General features: G+C 54.4%; 1 protein-coding gene across 5 annotated transcripts in view; it reads left to right on the top strand.

Moving 5' to 3' along the window:
* Positions 1 to 4,275: 4,275 nt before the first annotated feature.
* The window catches only part of PSD2 (pleckstrin and Sec7 domain containing 2), a 43,620-nt gene continuing 23,289 nt past the window's right edge, over positions 4,276 to 24,606 (top strand). For 2 of the 5 annotated variants that reach the window (XM_080672986.1, XM_080672982.1), the window contains exons 1-6: positions 4,504 to 4,621; positions 14,827 to 14,905; positions 17,319 to 17,739; positions 19,071 to 19,523; positions 19,926 to 20,120; positions 23,042 to 23,122. In XM_080672986.1, the coding sequence (XP_080529112.1) occupies positions 17,369 to 17,739; positions 19,071 to 19,523; positions 19,926 to 20,120; positions 23,042 to 23,122 (1,100 nt within the window). In that variant the 5' untranslated portion in view covers positions 4,504 to 4,621; positions 14,827 to 14,905; positions 17,319 to 17,368. Of the gene's footprint in view, positions 4,622 to 14,826; positions 14,906 to 17,318; positions 17,740 to 19,070; positions 19,524 to 19,925; positions 20,121 to 23,041; positions 23,123 to 24,606 lie in introns of all 5 variants that reach the window. The other 3 variants (XM_080672985.1, XM_080672983.1, XM_080672984.1) reach the window with 2 other exon arrangements.

Here is a 24,606-nt window from a genome sequence, read left to right as displayed (position 1 = left end):
CTGACCACCTTGCTGAAGTAGTCCCCACCCTTCCAGCTAGGCGCTGTTCCCGCCCCCCCCCCCCCCACCTTTTTTTTGCGGTTCCAAAGCACTTTTTAGTATCTTCAGTTTCTTTATCTGTTAGTGTGCTCTTTATCTGATGCTTTGCTGAGTGCCTGCTATATGCCAGGCAATGTGCTAGGCCCTGGGGATACAGAAGTGAATCAACAAATTTTCTGCCTTCCTGGAGCTTATGGTCTAGTGATGGTAGGGAGACAGGCAATAACCAGATTAAACAAATAAACGCGGTATATAAACTGGTATATAAACGTGTTAGGAAGGAAAAGAAGCAGGCAAAGGGGCGATGTGTGTGAGAGAGGGATAGTATTTTAGGTAGGGGGCCAGGAAAGGGGCGATGTGTGTGAGGGAGGGATAGTATTTTAGGTAGGGGGCCAGGAAAGGGGCGATGTGTGTGAGGGAGGGATAGTATTTTAGGTAGGGGGCCAGGAAAGGGGCTATGTGTGTGAGGGAGGGGTAGTATTTTAGGTAGGGGGCCAGGAAAGGGGCGATGTGTGTGAGGGAGGGGTAGTATTTTAGGTAGGGGGCCAGGAAAGGGGCGATGTGTGTGAGGGAGGGGTAGTATTTTAGGTAGGGGGCCAGGAAAGGTGACATTTGAGTAGGTGAGGTGTCATGCAGCTACGCGGCGGAGGAGTGTTTTAGGCAGAGGGACTAGCAAGTGCCAAGGTCCTGAGGCAGGAGCATGCCTGGTGTGTCGGAGGAACAGTGAGGAGGCCAGTGTGGCTGGAAAGGAGGTCAGAGAGGTGGGGCGGGCCAGGTCATGGAGGACCTTGCAGCATGGCAAAGACGGGGTTTACCTCTTAGTGATATTCGAGCTATTGAGGGATTTGGAGCAGAGGAGTGACATGATCTGACTTAACGTAACAGGATCCCTTTGGCTGCCGTGTTGGGACTGTCCGTAGCGGGGCTGGGTGGAAGCAGTGGGAGTGGTTAGGAGGCTATAGAAATATTCCAGGTGAGAGGTGATGGGGGCTCGGGCCAGGGTAGTGGCAGTGGAGCTGATGAGAAGTGGCCAATTGGGAACATCCTTTGAAAGTAAACCCCATAGCATTTGCCCAGGGATGTCGAATGTGAGAGAAAGAGAGGCAAGGATGACTGCCAGGTGTTCAGCCTGAACTGAGGGGAGGATGGTGGTGACATTTACTGTGACGAGGAAGAGGAGGTCATTTTTAGTTGGGATGAGTGGTCTGGGAACTGTGCCCCCTGCCCCTGGCCAGCCTCCAGCACCTGCCTTTCTGAGACTCACTCTCAGGTGGGTGAGGGGGAGGGGGAGGAGGAAAGGGAAGTCACTGGAGGAATGGGGAGAAGCTGGAGATGATTCTTTTCCTGGAAGGATGCTGGGGAAGGTAGTGCATTTTGGCTGCTGTATGGGGGGACACTGACCCTATTCCCTTTCAAGAGGCACAAGTAGTTATAAGGAATAATAACAATAACTCTGTCTCTTTGTCCATGGCACCCAAAGCTCTCTCGCACAGAGCCCACCTGCGGCCTGTCACAGTCCTTTGAGCCCTTTGAGTTAGTTCCACTTGACATGGGAAAGTAGGCTCAGGGAGGGGGTATAGCTGTCCATGGCCACACAGCCAGGAAGCAGAGGCCCGACTGGAACCTAGGTGCCTGGCTGCTCATGCCCACTGCAGCAGGTCCCAGAACTGCCGAGGACGGGAGCAGATCCAGGCCAGGGACTAGGTTCTGAGCGAGCCCAGCTTAAGTGGAGAGGTGGCGGTACCTCCCTCCCTGCTCCCTCCTCTCTTCCTTCCTTTACACACGTGTTTATTGAGCCGTACTCTGTGTTAGGTGCTGAGGACACATTGTGAACAAGACAGATCTTGCCTTCAGGGGGCTCACAGTTCATCTTGGTGGACAGAGATGAAATAATCCATTTCATGAGTGAGCTGCTCCTTGCAGCTGCACTAGCCATGGCCTGTTAGCCTATCTCTGTGCCAGGTCTTGGGTGAGTGGGCACTGAGCACATCAGCTCTTTTCATCCCCACCCAGAGCCATAAGAAAGGGCAGGTGAGCATCCACAGGGGGCAGATGGGGCAGTAAAAAGCTAGGAAAGATGGTCCAGCCCGGCCAGAGTGGCTCAGTTGTTTGAGCATCATATTGTGCATCGAAAGGTTGCTGGTTCGGTTCCCAGTCAGGGCACATACCCAGGTTGCAGGTTTGATCCTGGTCTGGGCTCATAAGGAAGGCAACCAAGCAATGTTTCCCTCTCCCTCTCCCTCTCCCTCTCCCTCTCCCTCTCCCTCTCCCTCTCCCTCTCCCTCTCCCTCTCCCTCTCCCTCTCCCTCTCCCTCTCCCTCTCCCTCTCCCTCTCCCTCTCCCTCTCCCTCTCCTTCTCCCTCTCCTTCCTCCTCTCCCTCTCCCTCCCCTTCCCTTCCTCCTCTCCCTCTTCCTCCCCCTCTCCCTGACCCTGAGTGGGGGACAGGGGAGGGGGTCCAATCAAGGAGTCAGAGACCCAGCACCCGGTCAGGGTATGGCACCCACTCAGGGTCTCTCCCTCTCCCTCTCCCCCCCTCCCTTCCTCTCTCTAGGCATGTCCTCAGGTGAGGATTTAAAAGAAAACTTAAAAAAGGAAAGATGGTCCAGCTGAGACTCAAAGTCATAGGTCCCAAGAATAGGGAGAGTAGAAGCAAAGAGCTGTCACCTCCACTTCCCCCCACCGCCCCTACTGGTTGCCTATTGCCACCCATCTCTGCCTACAGGTAGCAAAGGGCAGAAGGTAGAGGGCAGGACAGTAGGAAAGCCATGCTCCCTTTGTGCCCTTCAATAAGACCCTGGGGGCCTGCAGTAGAATGGCCCCTTATATTTGGGCTCAGTGGTAATGTCCTAGAGATTGCTGGGCAGTGAAAGGGGTGGCCAGAGTACCCTCTCAACTGCCCGGCTGTGTCCACAGGGTCAGACCTCCTGGACCTTAAATAAGTGGCTTATGCTTTTGGAGTCTCAGACGGTTGCAGGATTGTTTTGAGGATTAAATTTAACACGTGGGAAGCACTTAGTGTGGATTCTGGCACATGGTAGAGTCAGTTATAGCAGAAGTGTCACCATGCTTCAAGTGTGGCCCAGCTTGAAGAGGGAGGAGACCACTCACGCTCAGCCCTTGCACCTCCAAGGACTGTCACCCTGCACCGTGCAGACACCCCTCGTAGGCCAGCACATCCTCTCCTCTCTTCCCCTCTTCCTTAAGAAGGGGGTCCCTAACTGTGGGTGTGTATGGATGGAAAGGTCAGGGAGAGGAAGGGGCGTTTAACCAGAGATTTGAGGATGGAGTGGCAGTTCCTTGAGCACAGCAGGATCAAAGGCCTGACCAGGCAGAGGGTGGAACCCCCGCTAAGGTCTCGGGGTGGGAAGGAGCTGGGTGTAGTGAGCAGCCCGTGGGCTGCAGTGGAAGGAGAGGTGGAAGGTGGCTTCCTGTGGTCGGGCTGTCTCTAACCTGAGCTCCCTTCTCTGGGGGACTGGGCCTGCCTAGATCCCGGTCTCCCTAGATCCTAGGGGTGAGAGCCCTGGGAGGTAGAATCTTGCCCCCCAGGAGCCTCCTAGCCAGGAAGTGCTTAGTGTCTGGCCCAGGTACAATACTGTCAACCTTTTTCTTCAGAGCTAGGGTCCTGGGTGGGGGAGGGCTTCACGTGGTAACTAGTGGGCAGGGTCTGTGGGCCAGTTACTTGGGAGATGGTCTCCACAGCCCAGAGCACCCTCTATTTCTCTGCCTCGCGTGCCATACCCTGACCGGGTGCTGGGTCTCTGACTCCTTGATTGGACCCCCTCCACTGTCCCCCTCTCAGGGTCTCTTCCCTTTGTCCCTCTCTTCTGGACCCCCTTCCCCTTTCCAGCTCTGACTCTAGCCCTCCTTCCCACCCCAGGTCTGTCTGCCCCTCTGCCTTCCTCAGAGGGAGGGAGGTAAGTAGGTAGGTAGGGCTGTCTCTCTGCGGGATCGTCCACCTTGCTGCCCCTGCACTCCACGCTCCTCCCCTGCCATGCTCTGGTCTCTCCGGGTGGGTAGGGGTGTGGAGGGCAAGTCAGAACCCAACTGCACCTTCACCTGGATCAGATCCTGAGGGCTCAGGGTCTGGGACCCTGCCGAGGGGGCCGGGTTAGAGGCTAGATGGGCCAGAGGGGCTGGGGCGGGGCTGGGGAGGGGCTGAGGGTGGGTGGGATAATCTCTCGCGCTCCCTTCCCCCACTTTCTTAAAGGGCCGGCAGGGCCGTGCAGGACGGGGCTGGCCGCACCATCCTGGGCCGGGAGCGCGGTCTGGCCTTCGGCGAGGAGGCGTGGCGGGCCGCTGGCCGGGTGGCCGCTGTGGCCTCTCCGCTCCACTCCCGCCGCCCGCAGTCCCCCCGCCCTTCCCCGCCCTTCCCGCTCCGCCCTCCCTCCTTCTCTCCTACCGTCCCTCCCTCCTGCCATCCGTCAGTCCCCCTTCTCTGCTCAGCTTCTCCACAGCGCGGCTCCGACACCTGAAGGGACGGAGGCGGGCGGGAGCCCACAGGCAGCCGTGGAGGAGTGGGACGGCCGGTCCAGCGCAGCCTCCGCATGGCCCCGCCGCCCTGACAGGCTGGACCTCGGAGCGGTGAGTGGGGCTGCAGGGCCACCCTGTCCCCAGGGCCCGTGTGCTCCGGGACCCCGCCCCTCACCGATGCCGAAGCCGGGCTGGGGACCCGGAGGGAGTGCTGGGGGGGGGGGGCGGGAGGGGGCGAGGGGAACGCATGCTGGTTGGTGGGGCGCCGCCCTCCGCCCTCCATGCCAGCCAGGGTCTGCTAACAAAGCTACATTTCCAGATCAATTCAGTGGTGGCTGAAGCATCCGAAGGATACGGTTGTCATGGAGATGGGGCCGAAAGAGGAAGCTCTGAGATGGCCAGGTCTGAGCCAGGGAGTGGGGGCGCCACTGAGAGCCCCAGGCCAGCCTGCAGGGAGGGTAAGGGCCGGCTGGCCCAATTGTCTCCAGGGCTCTGCCTCTTGATCCCCCCCTTTTGTATAACCTAAGTGTATATGTGTGCGATATGGGGTGTCAGTGGGAGCTTGGCGGCCAGGGACCTGGACTTTTGGGTGCTGGGCCTGCCAGCAGTCACCTTTACCACGGAGCAGCTCTGAGGATTTATTTCTGTTTCCAGTTTCCTAACTTTGACAGCCTGGCTTGGTGGCCAGGCCTTACCGGCTCTGAGCTCTGCCGCTAGATCAGGGGCTTGCATGGGGGCGTGGCAGGCAGTGGGCAAGGCCGGGAAGGCACATAATGGCTGTGGCAGCCGCAGGGAGGGAGGGGTCCTAGGAGCCCACTGCTGGGGCTGGGGTGGGGCAGGGAGTCTAGATGTGGGGACCACCCGTTCCAACTGGCCCCCCTAGGAGGAGGTATTCTGACTCTTGCTGTCCCTGGAGGATCTGAGAGCTGCCTGAGTCAGAACTGAACTCTCTGTTCAGGCACAGGGGGACACTGCCTCAGTTTACCCTTTCATCTTGAGGCCAACTTGGGGGGGGGGGCGCTGGAAGAACTGGGGGCTGAAGCCCCAGCCAGAATGGAAGTGGGGCTGAGGATTTTGGCAGGCTCAGGATAAGCCAGGCTGAGCTCCATGGGTGAGTGAATGGGGAGCAGGGAGAAGGCTCAGGGTTTGGCCAGGGCAGGTGGGCAGCCTGGGTCTGAGGAGAGGAGAGGCATGTGGGATTTCCTGGGCTCCCCAGCTCTTTCTTTCAGACCCTGGAAACAAAAGCTGCTTAATGGGAGGGGTCCTCAGGCAGCTTGAGGGCGAGTGGATAAGGGACATTTGGACCCTGGCCCTGGGCAGATATAGTCATCCTTCCACCCCCTCCCTGGGGAGGTTAGGAACCTTACCTCCTAGGGAAGCTATACATTCTGTGACATGTAATCTCAGAATCAGTAAAAGGGGCCAGCTGCCCTTTCTTCCCCACCCCATATCTCTGGAGGAGAGATCTCCCCTTTTCCCTGTATATGGTGAGAGGCAGTGGCTTTTGAATGGGGCTATTGTGCAGTTTGGTCCTGGTGGAATCACGGCAGGTCCCCAGGTTGTGGCCTGACCCAGAGGGTTCCCACACATTGGGGTGAGTAGGTGGGTGGTGGCCCAGCTAAAGGTGGAAGAATGACTGCAATGTCCTTGGAAGACCTCCCTGCTGGTGCCTCTTGCAGGGGCTGAAGCCTCAATGCTTGGTGACTTCCCACTCCTACCCACCAAGCCAGGCCCTGCCTGTGCCCCGACAGAGAGGCTTCCGTCCTGCAGCTTGTCCTGCTGTGACAGCCGTGGGACATGCATCCCCAGCTGATCTGGCCTGCAGTGTTTCCTGAGGGAGGGAGCAAAGTTAGCTGGAAAGAAGGACTTCTTGCTCTTGACAGGACTGAGAGGGATTGGGGATAGTACCTCACTCAGTTTCCAGATCTCAAGTACAACCATGGTGCTAAGTACTCTCACACACAGCAGCTTGTAAAGGGGCACACAGCAGAATCAGGATTTGCACCTGAGCAGAACTGTCTGCTGCTTGGACCTATGTCTCTTCTTCTTCACAGGTGCAAGTAAGGAGGGAGGTGGGACCGAGTGCCTTCCCACCTGGAGCAAGGGGGGACCTAGGGGTAACTGAGGCACTAAGCTGGGTCTTTTAGAGAAATGGGACAAAGACATTCCCATTCTGGATGTCGGCTTGTAGGGAATGACACTACTTCTCTCGACAGACGATGCTCTAGACATCCTTTGCCAGATGGTCTTTTCCAGGGAAATCTGTTTTGAGTGGCATCTTATGTCTGAGGCTCCATATTTAGCCTGGCTTCTCACATGGAAGGATACACTCAGGCTGTCGCCCCTTGAGGAGTGTTTTGGGGAAGGGTGGGCTTGGGCAGACCTGATTCCTTGCCACAGCACATGTTTCTGCTAGCCCTGCCCTGGCTGAGAGCTGCCCTACTGGTCTCCTTGGGACCTGGCTGTTATTGCAGAGTCTTTGTTCCCCCAGGTGGGTTTGCTCACAGCTAAGGCTGCTGGAGTGAAGGACTGCCCTCTCTTCCCACTCCTACCCAGCAAGCCAGGCCCCGAGCTCCACTCTTTGGAGTGTCTCCCTTCACTCCTTTCCCTCCCCCCTAACTTTTTGTCTTGTTGAATCTGATAGTACAACGAACACCTACCTCTATATCCTTCACCTTGAGGATTAGATTTGCCAATTGTTGACATTTTGCCCATATTTTTTCTCTCTCTGAACCTTTTGAAAGTAAGTTGCAGGCATTATAACACTTCATCTCTAAATACTTCAGCATGAATTTCCTGAGCCAAGGACATTTTCCTACGTAATGACCATACTATTAACATACCCAAGAAATTAATGGTACAATTTAACCTAATATGTAATCCATGTTCAAATTTCTGTAGTTGTCCCTGTAATGTCCTTTATAGCTGTTTAAAAAATTTTTTTTGGTAACTAAGCATCACACATTACATTTACTTATGTCTTTTTATTCTCCTTTAATCTGGAATAATTCCCCTACTTTTTAAAAAGTCTTTGTATGACATTGTCAATTTTAAAGACTCCTGCTCAGTCCTCTTGTAGACTGTTCCACATTCTGGATTTGTGTTATTGCTTTCTCATGAGTAGATTCAGGTTAAACATTTTTTTTGCAAGAATATCCCATAGGTGATGTTGTGTCCTTCTCAGTGCATCCCATCAGGAGACACATGTCATCAACTTGTCCTATAATAGGTGGTGCTAAATTAAGTCACTTGGCTAAGGAGTCCCTTTGTTTCAATCCCATTCCTCCCTCTTCTCTGCCTCCAGAAGCTTCATCCACCTGGTCAACCATGCACCTGGCCAGCAACACTGACAGAATTCCTACTTCAGACCACATGCTGGAGAAGGGCGACTAAGCTGTCACTGATGGGGCTTTAAGGAGTTCACAACCTCCGGGGTGGGGATGGGGTGAGCCACAACTCAGGGGAAGTGCTGTCAGAGTGGGGCAGAGGCCCAGAGAAAGTATTGAGGGGCACAAGGAGGGAAGATAGGAGGGAGGGGGCAAGACAGGGAGAAAGGGCAGTGATGGGACAGATGTGAGTGCCGGAAAAGGTGCTCTGAGGAGGATGGAGTGGGATTGGCCGGGCCAGCATGGTAGAAAAGAGGCCGGTCAGGAGGCCACAGTGAGGTCCTGCATAACATGCTGGACTCTGGATTCAGGGCTGCTGTGTATGGCATACAGAGGGAATGGAGTTGGTGGTGTAGTGGCCCTGTTGAGACTGGAGTATGGCAGGTGGGGTGGAAGAAGGAGTGATTTATGAGGCAGAATGGACTGGCACTGGGGTCCCACTAGAGGTGGGGAGAGATGTTGTGCAATGGCTTGGGAAGGGCGATAGAGAATGTGATTTTAAGTGTGCGAGGTCTGAGGTATACCCAGGTTGAAGGAACAGTGTGTGGGAAGCTCATTTCCCCAGGTCTTGGTGGTTACCTGTGGCCACCCTCATAGAAGCTCACTTTGGGATGAGGGCAGAGGGACGGTCATACCTAACCCACAGCAGCAAATGAATGGTGGGCTTTCGGGCACCAGCAGCGGGGAGGGATTTTGAGCTGGCCACTATAAGTCAGGATAATCCCTCCCTTAAAAGGCCCCCCAACTCATTTGGCTTCATGCTTGCTTGGCAAAACCCCAACCTTGGCCAAATCCATTGCCCAGCCTGCTCCACATCTGACCTGTGTAGTTGAATGGAGCTGAGAAAAACCTCTACTGGACTGGTCTCACTTTAAGGTCAAAACCGTGAACTTCAGGTGGGTCCTCAGTACTGTCCTGCCATGAGTCCCCCCACCCCTACCTGATGACTGCCTCACACTTTCACCCTCAGCCCGAGTCCCTCTTCCCCAGCTCTCCCTCACAGCTGCAGACACTGCTTCCTACTTCTTTGAGAAAATGGGAGTGATCAGAACTTTCTCAGACTCCCAGTGCTACATTCACCCATCTGCCAGCATCTTTCTGTCACTCTGGCGGAAGTGCTCCTGCTCCTGGTTAAGGCCTCCCCTCTGATCCTGTCCCCTTGTGCCTAGTGGGAGACATTGCTCAGGCTGTTGGTTCTCCTACCACTGCATCTCTCTGTTCCCCATTTATAGCAGAACTCCCCAGAATGGTTGTCTAGACTCATTGTCTCCATGTCCTCTCCTCCCACTCTCTCTTGACTTCATTCCAATTGATCTTTCACTCCCCTGACTTCACTGACTGCTCTTCTCAAGGTCACCAATGACTTCCATGTTGCTACACCTAATGGCCAATTCTCAGTCCTCATCTATGGCATTTGATACATTCAATCTCTCTGTCTTCCTTGAAAAATTTCTTGACCTCCAGGGTATCCATTCTCCTGTTTTCCTCTGACCTCATTCATGGGTTGCTCCTCTCAGTCCCCTTCTCCCCCACCCCCACTTCTTAAGTTTTGGAGTGCCCCAGGACTTACCCTTGCTGACTTTTCTACTACATTCACTCCCATGCCCATTTCATCTTTATGGCTTTACGCATCATTTACATGCTTTCAGGTTCCAAATTTATATCCCAAGTTTTGACCTCTTTTCTGAGCTCCAGTAGCCTACTCAGCATTTCAATAGTCATGTCTACTAGACACCTCAAACTTAGCTTGTCCAAAGCTGAGCTCCAAGTCTTCCTCCCAAACCTACTCCATCCAGTCCTCCCTATCTCAGGAATGGCAGTTCAGTCCTTCTAGGTGCTCAGAGCCCAAATGTTGGTGTCATTCCTGACTCTTTCTCTCCTACCCCATGTACTGTCCATCAAGGGATGAGGCATTTACCAGCAACTAGATCTCCCATCTGTGGGCTATGGCTGAATAGGAGGGATAGTTTCAGAGATGGGGATAGGGAGGCAATAGTGGAATGGCCCAGTACTCACCTTTCACACCTGCTCATTTTGTACCACATGCTGCTGGCCCTCAACCAGCCCCAAGAAGACCACAACCTTTGTCAGACTCTGTGCTGAAGTCTTAAAGTAGGAGAGGATGGGGGAAGAGGAAGGGAGGAGGGGAAGGGGGACTCAGCAAGGGAGGGGTTAAGTGGAGCTGTATAATCAAGAGGTTGGGGAAGGGGTGAGGATGAAGACCACAGGGGATGAGGCAGGGAGGGAGAGGTGTTTTCTTAGACGGGGTTGGACAGAAAATGTGAGGATCTAGACAGTAACAGGGTAAGTGAAAATTGGGCAAAGAAGGGACTTCCTCTCTCCTGGCTGTTGAATCAGACTTGGGGAGGCTGCTCAGAGATTGAACCTCTTGGGTCCGCCTGCTCCCCCACAGGTATTTTAGCTGAGCAGGGCTGATTGGGAGGAGTTGCACTTTGTCAGTCCATTATAGAGCTCTTAGGGTTCAACTCTCAATACACAGGCTCATGGGTCAAATGTGGCTCAAGAAGTAGAGTGAGTCCCAGGTGTCCTCTGGAATCCAGGAAGACAGAGCAGCGGCCAGTCACTTCATCCGAATAGCCCAGTCCTTTGTGGTCCCAGATAACTGAGGGCTTACCCTATAGGGAAGTCAGCTGGGGTAGAGTCACCAGTTATAAACATGATTTGGGATTTGACAGGAGACATTGTGAATTTCAGCAGTGTTGAGGGCTCTCCAAACCAGCATGCAGATGTATGCAAATGATAAGCAAAGTGGCTTGAGGGTGGAGAAAGAAGCAAGCAGGGCGATGTCAAGGGATGACCTTTGAGGAGCTGGGCCCAGGGGCCCCTGGAAATCCCAGTAGGCTGCAGGGCACATGCAGATAAGATGCAAATGTGCATCCAAGGCTCAGGGACCATGCCTGACCAGGAAAAAGAGGAGGCCTTCCAGATCCCTACAACCCAAGGCAAGCTGGTTCTTCAGGAGCCAAAATGAGAGGAGGAAAGTGGGGTGGTGCCGGGGTCCTTAACAACCCAAGATTGGCACCACCTAAAGGGGATGGATGCCTTTTAAGGGAGGCCTATGAGGATTAGGCATGGCCCTTGCCCCACACCTGGGACTTTGAGATGGAAAGCTAGGAGGGTGCCTGACCTGGGGTGGGAGTGTCAGTGGGGCCAGGACTGTAGGGTCCTCACTTGCCTCAGGAAAAGGTAGGCTGTTCTCTCTGGCCCATCCTCCTGGTTCCCCCAGGACCTTCTCCTGCCTCCACCCTCAGGCTGGGCCTCTGAAGTCCCCACCTTAGAACCTTCTCTGGCAGGCTGCCAAGAACAAGGGTCTGTTGGGGCCCAGTGAGTGTCCTGTGCTGCTCATGTTGCTCTTCTGTGCATTCCATGCCTAGTGTGGGCAGCCAGCCATTCCCTTGCAGACTTGAGACAGGATTCTGGGAGCAGTAGCTGCTGCCATTCCCTGAGCACTTGTGGCCAGCTCTGAGCTGAGCATTGCACCCACGCCATCTCCTTTGTCCTCACTGCAGCCCGCAAGGCAGATGCTGTTGGCACTCCCGTTTTACAGGGGAGGATGCTGAGGCTCAGAGAGGTGGGCAACTTTTCCTGAGGTGATACAGCTTGTGGGTAGCAGAGCTGGGATTTGAAGCCAGGTCTTTCTGACTGCACTGTCTCAGTCTGAGGCACTTGTTGCTGCACAAGATGGTCCAAGCTGGGAAGACCAAGTGAGTTAGGAGGGATTGGGGTCACTTTGGGAAATGGAGGCAGGAAAGTTCCTGGGGCTCCTGGGTAGACATCCCTCTGCATCCTGGGCACTTTCCTGCCCTGGGCAATTGAGACGTTGAGGAGGTATGTGCCCAGGTTGATCTTTGTCTAGGGAGGGTGCCTAGAGCTCCGGGGTGACAGGAAGGCCCTGACTTCCAGACTTCTTGGCTGGCAGAGGCTGGGGTTGGGAGGTGGGAGAGCATAGTTAGCTGTGTGATCCAGTGATGCCCCCTGAGGTGTCTTCCTATCACCTCCCTGCTGCCCATGCTCTCGGTGGCCCAGCAGGTTCCTGGGGAGTGCTGGAGTGCCCACGAATGGTGTAGGCACAGCTGGCTAAGGTCTGTTCTGAGCAACAATTACATGCCAGCCCTCTTACTAGTATTTAACTGCCTGTGCATATATACTTCTGTGTTTCTGTGTGTGTGAAGACCCCAGCCCATGTGCTAAAATCTGGGTGAGCTAGGGAGTCAGTATAGTAGGGATTTTGGGGAAGGGCAGTGGGACCAATGGGGATGTATGGGTGGGTTCTCAGTGGGCATAGAATAGGTGTGATAGTGAAAGGTTTTCAGCTTTCCCCCCACTCATAGAACTTTCTCTGAGTATTCAGTATCAGAGGTGGAAGGTCCTTGGGGATTTTTTCAGCTTGGGGTTCATGCCCAGAGCCTATGGATGGGCTTTAGAGGTCCGTGAGTTTTTCAAAAATTACTCAACATGTTATGCACGTATGTGCCAGTCTGTCTGGGGTGGGATCCACAGCTTCATCAGATGCTCAAAGAAGTCAAAGACTTTGAAATTGTTAGGAATCTCTGATGTACACGGGAAATCAGGGGTTTCATTCACCCAAGCTTCCTTCTCACGTTGGAGGCAAAACTGGAGCTTCTTGGCTCTCAGTCCTGCTTCCTGGGACAACTGCGGTCTCAGCTTTGCCTTTTCACTGACATTCCAAAGCGATTTTCTCTGACCCCAGCCCCCTTGACATACACTGCCTGGGCTCTCAGCACCCGTGAGCATCCCACATAGGCTCTTAGATTTTGCTTTTCCTGGGTTCCTTATCCTAGCTCTGCCTCCTGAACCCCCATTTCCACCAAGTGGGCCTGTCTGCCCCCAGCTCCTCCCAAACCCACCCAGCCACCTGATGCCACTGGGTATGGCTGTGGTCACTGTGGGTGCCTGCCCCCCGCCCTCCTAGCCTGAAGCACTAGGTTGTCCCTTTCCTGCCCCTGGCTTCTCCCAAAGCGGAATGGCTTGATCCCAGTTGGCCAATGACGTGGGTCTAGCTGCCCTGAACCTTGCCCTTAGGCCTGTTGGATCCTTATCTCAACCTCACAACCCAGGGGGACTGCCTTCTGAGGACGCTGCCCAGCGTCCTCCATGCGTGTTTGTGTGTCTGCATGTGTGTCTGCACCCACAAATGCCCGCACTGTATGCTTGCTCACAGACGTGCACACAGGCACCTGCACCCATGCACTCTCTCCTCTGTCTTATAGAGCCTGTTGGGCCCTGGAGCCCTCCCTGCTTGGCCCCTGTTCCAGCCTTTCCTTGGGCTCCTCACAGTCCTGGCCTTGCCACTTTCCGGCTTTGTGACCCTGAGCATGTTACTCAACCTCTCTCAGCCTCTGCCTACAACACGGATGATTACCATCTCCAAATATTTAAAAATGTCCCACTGTTTGTCAGGCACTGTGCTGGGTTCTGGGGGAGATAACCGTGAATGTGACTTAGTCCCCACCCTCCCTCAACTTACATCCTAGTGAGGCAGGAAGTAAGGAATCAAATAGAAATGGAGGTTTCCATTTTGCTAAGTGCTGCTTCGCAGATATGCTGCTCCGTGGAGGCATGTGAGAGAGCGCGGGGGGTCACAGAGCGCTTCTCTGAGGAGGCAGTGCTGGAGTTGAGCCCTGAGTGACAGAAGAGGCAGTTATTTAAGGATCTAGGGAAAGAGCATTCTAGGCCAAGGGTACAGCTGGTGCAAAGGCCCTGAGGTGGGAATGAGCTCAGGGAGCAGAAAGAAGGCCACGTGGCTGATGGGCTGGGGGTTGGGGAGAGGGCAGCGAACCAGTTCAGGGAGGGCCTTTGTAGGCCATGCTGAGGAGATTGAATTCTAATTGAAGAGCAGAGGGAGCTGTTGGACGGTGGTGAGTGAGGGAGTGATGTGATACAACTTGTTTTCACAACTCACTCTAGCTTCCATAGGAAGAAGGGGTGTGTGTGTGTGTGTGTGTGTGTGTTGGGTGGGTGGGTGGGGCAGGGTTGTCTCAGGAGTGGCTGAGACCCAGAAAGTGGCTGGCTTGACATTTAGGCCTGGCCCAGCCAGAGTTTCACTGTCATCATGGGTCCCATCTTGGTTGGTGCTGAAAAAAGAGGCTGTTGAGCCCAAGGTCATCCCAAAGGCAGTTGTTAGTGGGAGCCCCTGCTTAGAGCAGGGCTTGATTCAGGGCTTGATTGAGAAGATGCAGGGGATCTAGCTACTGCCAGCCTATCATTTGCAGGCAATCTCCTTGGGATGTGACCTATGGCATAGCTGTGCCCACCTCTCCCCCGCTTCCAGCAGGGCTGGAGTTGGGCAGGGTCACTGCTTTAGGTGGACTTCTGATTGGAGACTGGAGCCCTTGATCCTTTGGGAGAGTCTGACAGGGGGCCTGGGAAACTGGGGGTTCATCCTGTACCTCCAGCCCAGCCAGTGCAGAGGGATACTATTCTTTTTTTTCAGGGGTGGGGGGGTGGGGGAGTGGGGAGGCTACTCTTGAGTTCTAGAAGCAGCCACTCACTGTGTGGTGGAAAGAGTGGACCATAGCGGCCTTTCTCCTTGACCTCTGTGGTGTGTTTGTTCTTCCTTGGATCTCAGCTTTCCCAGCACTCATGACCTTAAGTTCTCCCACTGGCCCTGGGGAAGGAGAGCAGAGGTGATGTCTCCATTCTGCGGATGGGTCCCCCAGAAGGAACAATGAGTCCCAGGGCGCATAGTTGTTCAGTGTGAGGACTTGGGGCATTGTTTCACACCTCTGCCCTGAAGCTCCCCTTTATGTACTCCTCCCTTGGGTTCATTAAGAGAGGGAGGTCCTGGCTCAGTTGTTTCTGGGCTCAGTTGGCCCTCAGCCCAGGCAGGGACTCTGGGTCCCCGCCCAGAATGGAGCTCAATGCTGCCCCTTGTCTGCTCACCCCCAGAAGCCGAGGATCGGCCCAGTGCCTGGTGTTGGCAGAACCTCCATCCTGCTCCCAGCTGCAGGAGGACATGGCAGGGCAGGTAAGATTAGAACCAGCCTGAGGCAGCTGCTGGAAGTTGGGGGGCCTCCCAAGAGGTCCTTGCTTTCAGATCTCAGGCTTTCCTGGGAGCTCAGGGCGAGCCCTGACCAAAGCAAAGGCACCCCACCCTGCCGGACTCAGCCTCCTTGTGTGGTTGTGGGAGCTTGAGGCACCCCGATGGGCTGGAGTGAAGCCCTGTGCCCCAGATCCAATGCTCATCCAGGCCCCTGGGCTAGAAAGCAGGCTAGAGGGCCCACTCACCCTCCTCTTTTCTTTCTCAGAGCTCCCCCACCCCAGGACTCTAGCTGAGGAAATGACCTGTTCTCTCCCTCTTCTGAGCACACAACCCATGGGAACAGAGTGAAATAGCAACTGAAGCAGCAGGGATTTAGGGCAAACCAGAAAGAATCCCTCACTCAGGGCCAAGCCCTTTGGGGTCCCTCAGGGTCCAGATATCCTAGAGCCTGGTGCTTCAGACTTAAAAAAAATCTGATAGTTTTTTTAAAAAAGTAAAATCTATTCTCACACAAGCTTCAAAACTCTAGGGGGCTAACACTCAGCGGGGTGGGCTGGGGCCCCAAACCCCTGTCATGTCCCCTTCTCTTTCACTTCATGTTTGACAACCAAGGTTAAATGAATCTTAAAAAATTATTTATTTATTTATTTATTTATTTATTTATTTATTTATTTATGTTAAAGAGAGAGAGAAAGGGAGAAGGAGAGAGAGAGAGAGAAACCTGGATGTGAGAGTGAAACACCGATTGCCTGCCTCCTGCACACCCCCTACTGAGGGTGGAGCCTGCAACCTGGACATGTGCCCTGATCAGGAATTGAACTGGAAACCTTTCTGTGTACCGGATGACGCCCCGCCAACTTAGCCACACCGGCCAGGGCGGAATGAACCTTCAGTGGTCCCGTGGTGTCAGAGATCCCTTAAGGACCCAGAAGCCCCCAGAGAAGTAGGCTCACTTTCCTCTTCAGGCTCATGTTCTCTAAGTGGGAAGTTCTTCCCACTATATCGGTTCCCTGTAGATTCTGGTTCAGGAGGTCTGCGGGAAGGCCTCATAATATGTCATTCAAGTCCCTTAGGTGACACTTATGACCAGACAAGTTCAGGCAGTATGGGTCTCACTTAGATCTCTGTGGCTGTACCTGCAGCTTGCTCTGCTGCAGCCCAGGAGCCTGGCCAGCCCCTCCTCCCCCAGCCTCTCCTGAGCCCTCGAGCCCCTTCTCCAGAGGAGCAGGGAGTGCTGGGGAAAGCTGAGGCCTGAAGAAGAGAGTCAGAAAGTTGTTTGGAGAGGTTGCGCTGTGTCCCTGGTGGCAGAGATCATGGGAGGGGGGGGGAGCGGGGGAGGGGATGGTGGAAAAAGTAGCCTAGACTGAGTGGGGCTGGGCCAGAAAGGGATGAGGGGAAAGTGCGAACACAGCCCATCACATCTGGGCAGGAAGCCTCTGGGAAATGTGGGCTGGTTCTGATCCATTTTTGAAGGGGGCAGTGGAAATGGCAGGTAAAACGGGTCTCCTCATTTTATAGAGGAGAAACAGGCCCAGAGCAGGGCAGAAGGGAGTGGGCCTGGCCTGGGTGGGGCAGTGGGGAGTCCAGGCCTGGACCCACGAGAGGTCACAGTGAGTGGGCAGAGCAGGGCTTTCCCCTTGCAGCCTCCTCATGATTTCCTCCTCATGAGTTCCTCTGAAGGCCCAGGTGTGGAGGGCAATCCCAGGCCCCCTCATTCTTCCCACAGCCAGAGCTTTGGGCACTGGGCAGCAAAGGCAGCTACGCTCTCAGGGAGGCTCTGGGGTGGCCCTGCACCTGCCCAGCACCCTGGACAGCGCCTCACGCTGGGCCTGGATGGCTCTCTTTGGCTTCTAAGGTGGCTTCTGTTGTGATAAAGCTGCACTTCTGTCGATTTCCTTGCCTCCTCTCCTAACGCCCCCTCTAAAGGCAGCCCCATCCCAGCTCCTTCCATTCACCACAGATTCACTGTTGTCTGGCCCCCAGAGCCAAGGTGAGAGAACATGCAAAGAGGCAAGGAGGCTGGTTGCTGTCAGCCTGGGGTTTTGTCTTCAACACTCATAGCAGGAGAGGAAGGGGGCTTGGAGGAGGTATCCTGGACCCTCTCAACCTGTCTTCCTCAAGGGGCTTTGGTGAATTCTGAGGGCACAACAGGGAAGGAAGGACTGGGGCACATGGAATGGTAGGGGGTCGGGGTAGAGGAGAAGGGGGCTGGTTTGAACAGGGCATTGAAGACACCAAAGACTGGACCCAGACACTGGTCAGGAGATCCTGAGAAGGTCATTCCCTTCTCGGCCATCCTTCTGTCCCCAAGCAGGCTGCCTGGTGCTGGTTCCGCTGGGCTTTAGACCCCTAACACCTGCCTTGTCTGACCCACCCCTTCGTCTCCATCTGCCGGCAGATCTAACAGAGTCCCAGGACCAGCCAGCTCAGGGTAGAGCAGTGCCTGCTATGGATGAGGATAAGCTCCCATCTGTACTGCCTGGGGAAGATGGTGCCACCCGGGACCCCAGCCTGGAGTCTGAGAAGGAGCCCCCAGTCCAGAATGGAATGGCGGCCAGCGAGGACCTGAATAGTAGCCACGACAGCCCAGGACATGAGATAAGGAGTACCCTGGTGGACACTGAGGAGCCCACAAAGGGCCCGGACATGGCCCTCCACGGCCTCAGCCTTGGCCTCTCCCTCACCAATGGTCTAGTCCTGGGGCCAGACTCGAACATTCTCAATGATTCTACGGGGTCCAGGCCCTGGAGGGCGGGTGGGCTAGCAGGAGAAGATGCCTCCCAGAGCTTTTGTCCAGACACTGAGGACCCTCAATCAGGGTAAGTCGGTGTCTCAGAATAGGGGCTCACCACATTTGGCTGCTCCATGCTATTGGCCTGGGCCTAGCCACTTAGCCTATCTGGTTCTTGGTTTTCTCATCCATGAAATGGGAATGTCATGTCTCAATTTTGCTCAGCTTCTGGTTATTTGGGGAAAATAGAGCCATGAGATTTCAAAGGCCATCAGGCCCATCATCAGTCTCCAAGCTATCATGGTCTATTTCTATGTGGGGCTGGAGGGTCATACTCCCTCCATCCCAGGCTGGACATTAGAGTTCCAAAATGTCTTGATGTGGAAGGTCATCTGGTCCATCCCTCCACTTTCTGGAGTTGAGGATCTGGAGTTGCAACTGACCTATGAGAGTAGGCTTTGTGGGTTAATCCCTGTCAGTTACCCCTGACTTAAGAGCCATCTGGAATCTTACTTCAGTCTTACTTATTGGAGTTACAGCATCACTTTATTGTATTAAAGTATGTTAGAAGGAAGTAAGTGCTCTGGGGAAAAAATGAAGGGGGCTAGGATGTTTGGGGCAGGTCCCAGTTATAAATGGGGTGGTCAGGGCAGGCCTGGTTGAGAAAAGGAGGAAGGAGGCTTTGGCCTGAGGGAGGAGCAGTCTGGGCAGAGGGAGCAGCCAGCACAAAGGCTTCCTCTGGGGCAGCACAGGGCCCTACGATGGCTCAGGCAGGGTGGTGGGCCATGGGCTACAAGCATCTGCTCACTCACCCAGTGTGTCATGTAGTAAGGTTTGCTGAGTGCCTACTGTGTGCTTGGTGCTTCTGGCCTTGTGTTGGGTGGGGCTGGGGCACAGATGGTAAACAGGGGAACAATCAGAATACTACATCCTGATAGAGGCTGGGAGGGCATGAAGAGCTATCCTGAGGACGGAGAATAATGGGAGGGGGGCTGGTGAGGTCGGTGGTGTGGACCCGCCTCCCTCAGCCTCTCTGAGGAGGTGGCATTAAGGCAAAGCTGGAATGTGGTCAGCCAAGTTAAGAACCTCCCAGGCTAGCAGGACAGCAACATTATGAACCACTGTGACTCTTGCTGTGATAGGGGAGCAGCCCTGTGGGCCAGGCTGGAGGAAGAGGAATCACAGTCATTTACCGATGCCTGCTATGGGCCAGGCATGGGTTGGGCACTGGGGGGTGGGCCATGCCTGCTCTACCCCAGTAACCAGCCAGCATCTGGCAGTATTAGCTGAGAAAATAAACAGGACACAATCCATGCCCACTCCCCACCTGCAGGGAGCTCCCAGGCACAGATGGGTGTAGTCCCAGCACCTGCAATGGGGCACCCTGGCGGAATGCTGACTGGTCCTTGCATCCTGCAGGCTGGGTGGCCCTGGAGAGCCAGATGTACGGGACGGCTTCAGTGCCACGTTTGAGAAGATTGTGGAGTCGGAACTGCTGCGGGGCACCCAGTACAGCAGCCTCGACTCCCTAGACGTGCTGAGCCTCACGGACGAGAGTGACAGCTGTGTCAGCTTTGAGGCTCCCCTTACACCCCTCATCCAGCAGCGGGCCCGTGACAGCCCTGAGCCAGGGAGTTCTTTGGGCATTGGGGACATGGGGCCTGAAGGGGACATGGGAGCAGCTGGTGGTGATGGGGAGCTGGGCAGCCCCCTGCGGCGTTCCATCTCCAGCAGCCGCTCAGAGAACGTCCTGAGCTGCCTGTCTCTCACGGCCATGCCCAATGGCTTCCATGAAGATAGACTCCAGGGCCCAGGTGGGGAGGAGGAGGAGGAAGAGGAGGAGGACACGGACAAGCTGCTGAACTCAACCAGGTGAGGCAGGGTCCAGACCTGGAGCAGATGGGGAAACAGACCCAGAGGAGGTAAAGCAAGTGAGGGCAACTCAGTGCCCAGAGTGAACAGCCCTCACCAAGGTCATCATGCCCTTCATCTGCACCCAGACTTCCCACCCCAGTCCTGTGGGTCCATGCTGCCCTTCCAGGTCTGTCTGCCCTGGTGGGGCCAGGGAGCTATGCTGTGGGTTTGTGGAGTATCTAACGATATCACCGGAGGGCTCTCCCAGGAGTCTGACCTGATCCCTCCTGGTGCAGGGGAGCTTGCCCTACTCTGGCCCCTGCGTGGCTGTTCAGGCCTGGGGAGACCTTCTAGGCCTCCCCAGGGCCTCTGACGCAGGGCCTCTGAGCCCCTTCTCTTCACCCCACCTCCCCTCTGCAGTGACCCCAGCCTCAAGGACGGCCTGTCCGACTCTGACTCAGAGCTGAGCAGCTCGGAGGGGCTGGAGCCTGGCAGCACAGATGCGCTGGCCAACGGGTGCCAGGGGGTCAGTGAGGCTGCTCGCCGGCTGGCTCGCCGCCTCTACCACCTCGAGGGCTTCCAGCGCTGTGACGTCGCCCGGCAGCTGGGCAAGAAGTGAGTTTTGTCTCCCACCCCTCCCACCCCAGGCATACCCGGTGTCTCCCCCAGCCTGAAAGGGGTGTAGGTGGCTTCTATTAGGGGTGCCTGGTGCTTGGGTGGCTCCAACAGTCCTACAACCCTCCTCCTGCCACTGTCCTCATTTTTGGACTTGCCCTACATCTGTTTCCTTTCTGGGCTGCCTGGGTGACGGCCCACACTCCCAGGGAGGGGAGATGGAGGCGGAGCAGCCCCTCGGGGATGGGGGAGTGGGATGTGTCCTGTGGTTATGGGGCCACCATGGATGGTAGTGAGGACAGAACAGCTGGGGGAGGGCCAGTGGCCCGCCCAAGGGGGCAGGGAGAGGAGGCTGTGGGCCTGGGCTGCCCAGTAGGTGGGGGAGGGTTTCTGGTCCTCATGAAGCCCCACTCACTGTCTATTGGAACTGGCTCAAAGGGCCGAAGCCACCAAGACGCGCCCTGGCCTGTGGACTGGGGAAAAGGAACTAGGCACATGAGAGTCCTAAAGGGGTTGGGGGACAGGCGGGGACTGTGAGGCTGAGGACATTGCATGCACATCCTGAGCATGTCCGACCATCAGCATGTCCTCCTGTCTTTCGTCCTCCTCCGGAGGGCCTCCCAGCACCTCTTTGTAGCTAAAACTCTTGGGACTTTGTGCCCTGAGTAGCCTCTGTCCGCTCCCCCGAAGGTGCAGAAGCAGGACTAGCTCACAAGGCTAACGGGGACAGTTCCGACCCTAGACCCCCAAGTGTGAACTAACTGGGGCTTAGGCCACAGGGAGGCGCTAAGGTTGGTTCTGCTCCTGGATCCTTCTCTTCTCCCTCCACCCAGCTTCTTCCACCTTCCACAGCCTCCACATGGCTCCTGCCCTTGTCCTCCCAGCCCCAGCTCAGAAGTCACAACTACGAGCCCCACTCCTGCTGGGCCGTGACTCTTCCAACCTAATGACACCCTTCAGAAGCCTTCATTCTGGTTGACCCTCATCCTCCCTTGTCTTTTCAGGCCCTCCCTTTATTAGAATTTTTCCATAAGCGTGTAATTGTGCTCAAGTCTTTTCCAACTGAAAATAAAAATCCTTCCTCAATTGATCTTCCTCCCCCTGGCTCTTTTTAAAAATTTTATTATTTTTTAAAATATTTTTTTATTAATTTCAGAGAGGGAGAGAGAGATAGAAACATCAATGATGAGAGAGAATCATTGATCATCTGCCTCTTGCACACACCCCCCGCCCACTGGGGATTGAGCCCACAACTTGGGCCTGTGCCCTTGGCCAGAATTGAACCTGGGACCCTTCAGTCCGTGGGCTGATGCTCTATCCGCTGAGCCAAATCGAATAGGGCACCCCCTGCCTCTTTGTAGCTAAAACTCTTGGGACTTTGTGCCCTGAGTGGCCTCTGTCTGCTCCCCCTTTCTTTCTCTCTCTCTTTTTTTAAAAATATATTTTATTGATTTCAGAGAGGAAGGGAGAGGGAGAGAGAGATGGAAACATCAATGATGAGAGAGAATCATTGATTGGCTGCCTCCTGCACGCCCCACACTGGGGATTGAGCCTACAACCCAGGCATATGCCCTGACCGGAATTGAACTGTAACCTCCTGGATCACAGGTTTACACTCAACTGCTCCCGCTTTCCACATTCAGCCCTAGGGCTGGCTTCTTTCTCACACTCTCTCTTCAGAAGCCCTTCCTGCCAGGGTCAGTAGCAGCTGTGTCTTGAATCCAGTGGCCACTGCCAGACCTCACCTTCAACTGTGTTGACACACTGGCCACACCTTCTCTAATTAAACTTTTTATTATGAAAGTTTTAAACATACAGAAAAGCAGAGAAAATACATTAAACCTCTATGTACTATTTATTCAGCTTCAAAGTTATCAATGTTTTTTAATTTTTGTTTCCTCTACCCCCCGCCCCCCAACAGCCCCACCATTTGCTGGAATTTTTTAAAGCTTATTTTGGGCACTCTATCATTCTTTCCATAAATACTTTGGTATGTGTCTCTAGCTGATAAGGATTTTTTTTTTTTACACAATCATAATTCCATTATAAATTCTAAAAAAATTAACAAAAACTTCTTAATTATCTCTAACATTCAGTCTGTTTCATTTTCTCTGATTGTCTCAAAAATGTTTGTTCAACTCAGCTCACAGACAAGGTCTACACATTACATTTGGCCAATATGTCTCTTAGTCTCCGTTAGTCAACAACCATCGGACAGTCCCCTCCTGTTTTTAATGCCACGAGTTTGTTGAAGAAACGGAGCCATTTACCTGCTATGGGCTGAGGATTCTGACGTGGATACATCCTTCCCCACCTGTTGTTCTGAGCTCTGGATATCTCCCCCAGGGGCCACCTCCTCTGTCATGCCCCACACCTGTTTCATCCCCATATCCTGTGGATTCTGCCTCCAAAATCTCTCTCCTTCCCCCCTCTTCCTTCTCCCTCCTGGGTAGCTACTGCAGCCCCCACAGTGAGTCTCCACGCAGCAGGTAGAGTGTTCCAAATAGAGATCTGACCATTTCACTCATTCCCCTCCCCACATCAGCCTTCAGAATCAAGTCTGGATCCTTCCCTTGGCCCTCGGGCCCTGTTCCCTGCCTCAGATCTTGCTGCCCCTGTTCCTGCTTTCTGGCTCTGGCCACATGGCCCTGCTGGTGGCTTCTTGGACATGTTGTGCAGTCTATAGGGACACCCTGCATCCTGGCTGGCTCTTCCTTCCTGTAGGTGTTGCCCAAGACATCATCTCCCCCAGGAAGCCTTCCTGACCCCCAGCCCAGGTGAACTGTCAGAGCCCAACTGGCCAGCAGGGAAGACAGCCTTGGGGTGGGCAGGTCTGAGTGGGTGGGTCAGGGTATTTCCCATGTACCTCCCATTGTTTGCTGTGCTCTGCTTCTCATGGACACCCCATGCTCTCCTGGCAGCAACGAGTTCAGCAGGCTGGTGGCCGGGGAGTACCTCAGCTTCTTCGACTTCTCAGGCCTGACTCTGGACAGAGCGCTCAGGTCAGTGGGGCTGGGACAGGGCAGTGCCCACAGGTGTTACAGGCTGCACATCTGGATTCTCATGCCAGCTCTATCATTGACCCCTTTGGGGAGGCTGGGGAATGGGCCATCAGAGCAGCAGCCTTCCAGCGACTCAGTGAGTGCCCACGATGTGTGGGTGCTGAGGCTGTGAAGGTCGAGGAGAGAAAAGAAGGCAACAGCCCCACTCCTTTCCAGCTTTCCCACAGTTGTTGAGGGAGATTTGATCTCAGGCCCCATTGGTGCTTGGGCCCAGGGAGTAGCCCTCAGGGGAGCCCAGAGTGGGAGGATGCAGCCCAGTGTCTAGCAGTCCTGGTGGCCCAGCCAGCAGGGTGACACCAGGCCAGAGCCCTTGGGGGAGGGACCGCAGTCTCTGAGTTAAGGGCTGGGTGGTCCTTGCATAGTAGACTTTCCCGTCATGTCCCACATGCCTCTTACATTTTTTAAAAAAATGTATTTTTCATTCTTTTTTTTCTGCTCAGTTGGGCTATTTTCTATTGTCCTGTTTACAAATCATTTACCCGTTTTCAGTGTCTAACAGGGCATTAAACCCATTTATTGAGTTTTCACTTTCTATTATTATACTTTTCAGGTCTAGAATTTTCATTTTATTAAAAAATATTTCTTACAGATTATACTTCTCTGGGTAATTCCCCATCTTTTCACTTGTTTTCTCATCCATTCCCCTTTTCTTGACATATTAGCCATGGTTATTTCAAAGCCCTTGTCTGCTCAGCCCACTGCCATTATCATCTATTTCTGTTTCTGTTGTCTATTTTTTCCCCTTTTGACCACATCATAAGGTTCTCTCTGTATGTGTAGAACCATTTTAATGAGATGCTGTACATTTTGTATAGAATTATAGCTGCTCCAGATCATGCTATGCACCTTTAGAGAGGGGCTGCCCTGTCCTTTGCTAGGCAGTTGGAGGGAGGCAGGGGGCCCGGTCTGAATCCAGCCAAGGCTGAGCTGAGTAGAGGTTTAGGGCTCACCCCATCCCAGGGGGGCAGGTCCCGTCGGGCTTGCCATTGGGAGCCTGGTGTGTTCATGGGCGCCTCTCCTTTTGGTGGATCATGAATCCAAAATTGTCTCCTCAACGTGGTAAGACTATCAAACCAAATCCCTCTTCTTCTCAGAGGCTTTCTGCTTAGCTTTTTATGTACATCCTGCCCCACACATGTCAAAATTTGGCAAATCTCTCAAAGGAAAGCTGGCCATGTGTGTACAGGCCCTCGAGTCTCTGGGTTCGTGTCTTCAGCTCCGTGAAGCCACCACAAGTTCTGCCTCCTGCCTGTGCCCATAACCACCAGAGCCCAGGGAGCAAGCAGCTGTGGACAGCCTACTCTCCTCTCCAGAATCTGGGCCCTTTCGGTCTTTGTCAGAACCCAGGACAGTGTTCTGAGAGCGTAAGAGAGATGCATTCTGCCTGGCTTTCCCCGACGTTCTCAGTGGACGAGTTGGTCTGC

Source organism: Plecotus auritus (assembly GCF_963455305.1).
Source record: "Plecotus auritus genome assembly, chromosome: 6".
NCBI lineage: Eukaryota > Metazoa > Chordata > Mammalia > Chiroptera > Vespertilionidae > Plecotus > Plecotus auritus.
Note: the sequence above shows the minus strand (reverse complement) of the source record. Positions and strands in the feature narration are given on the sequence as shown.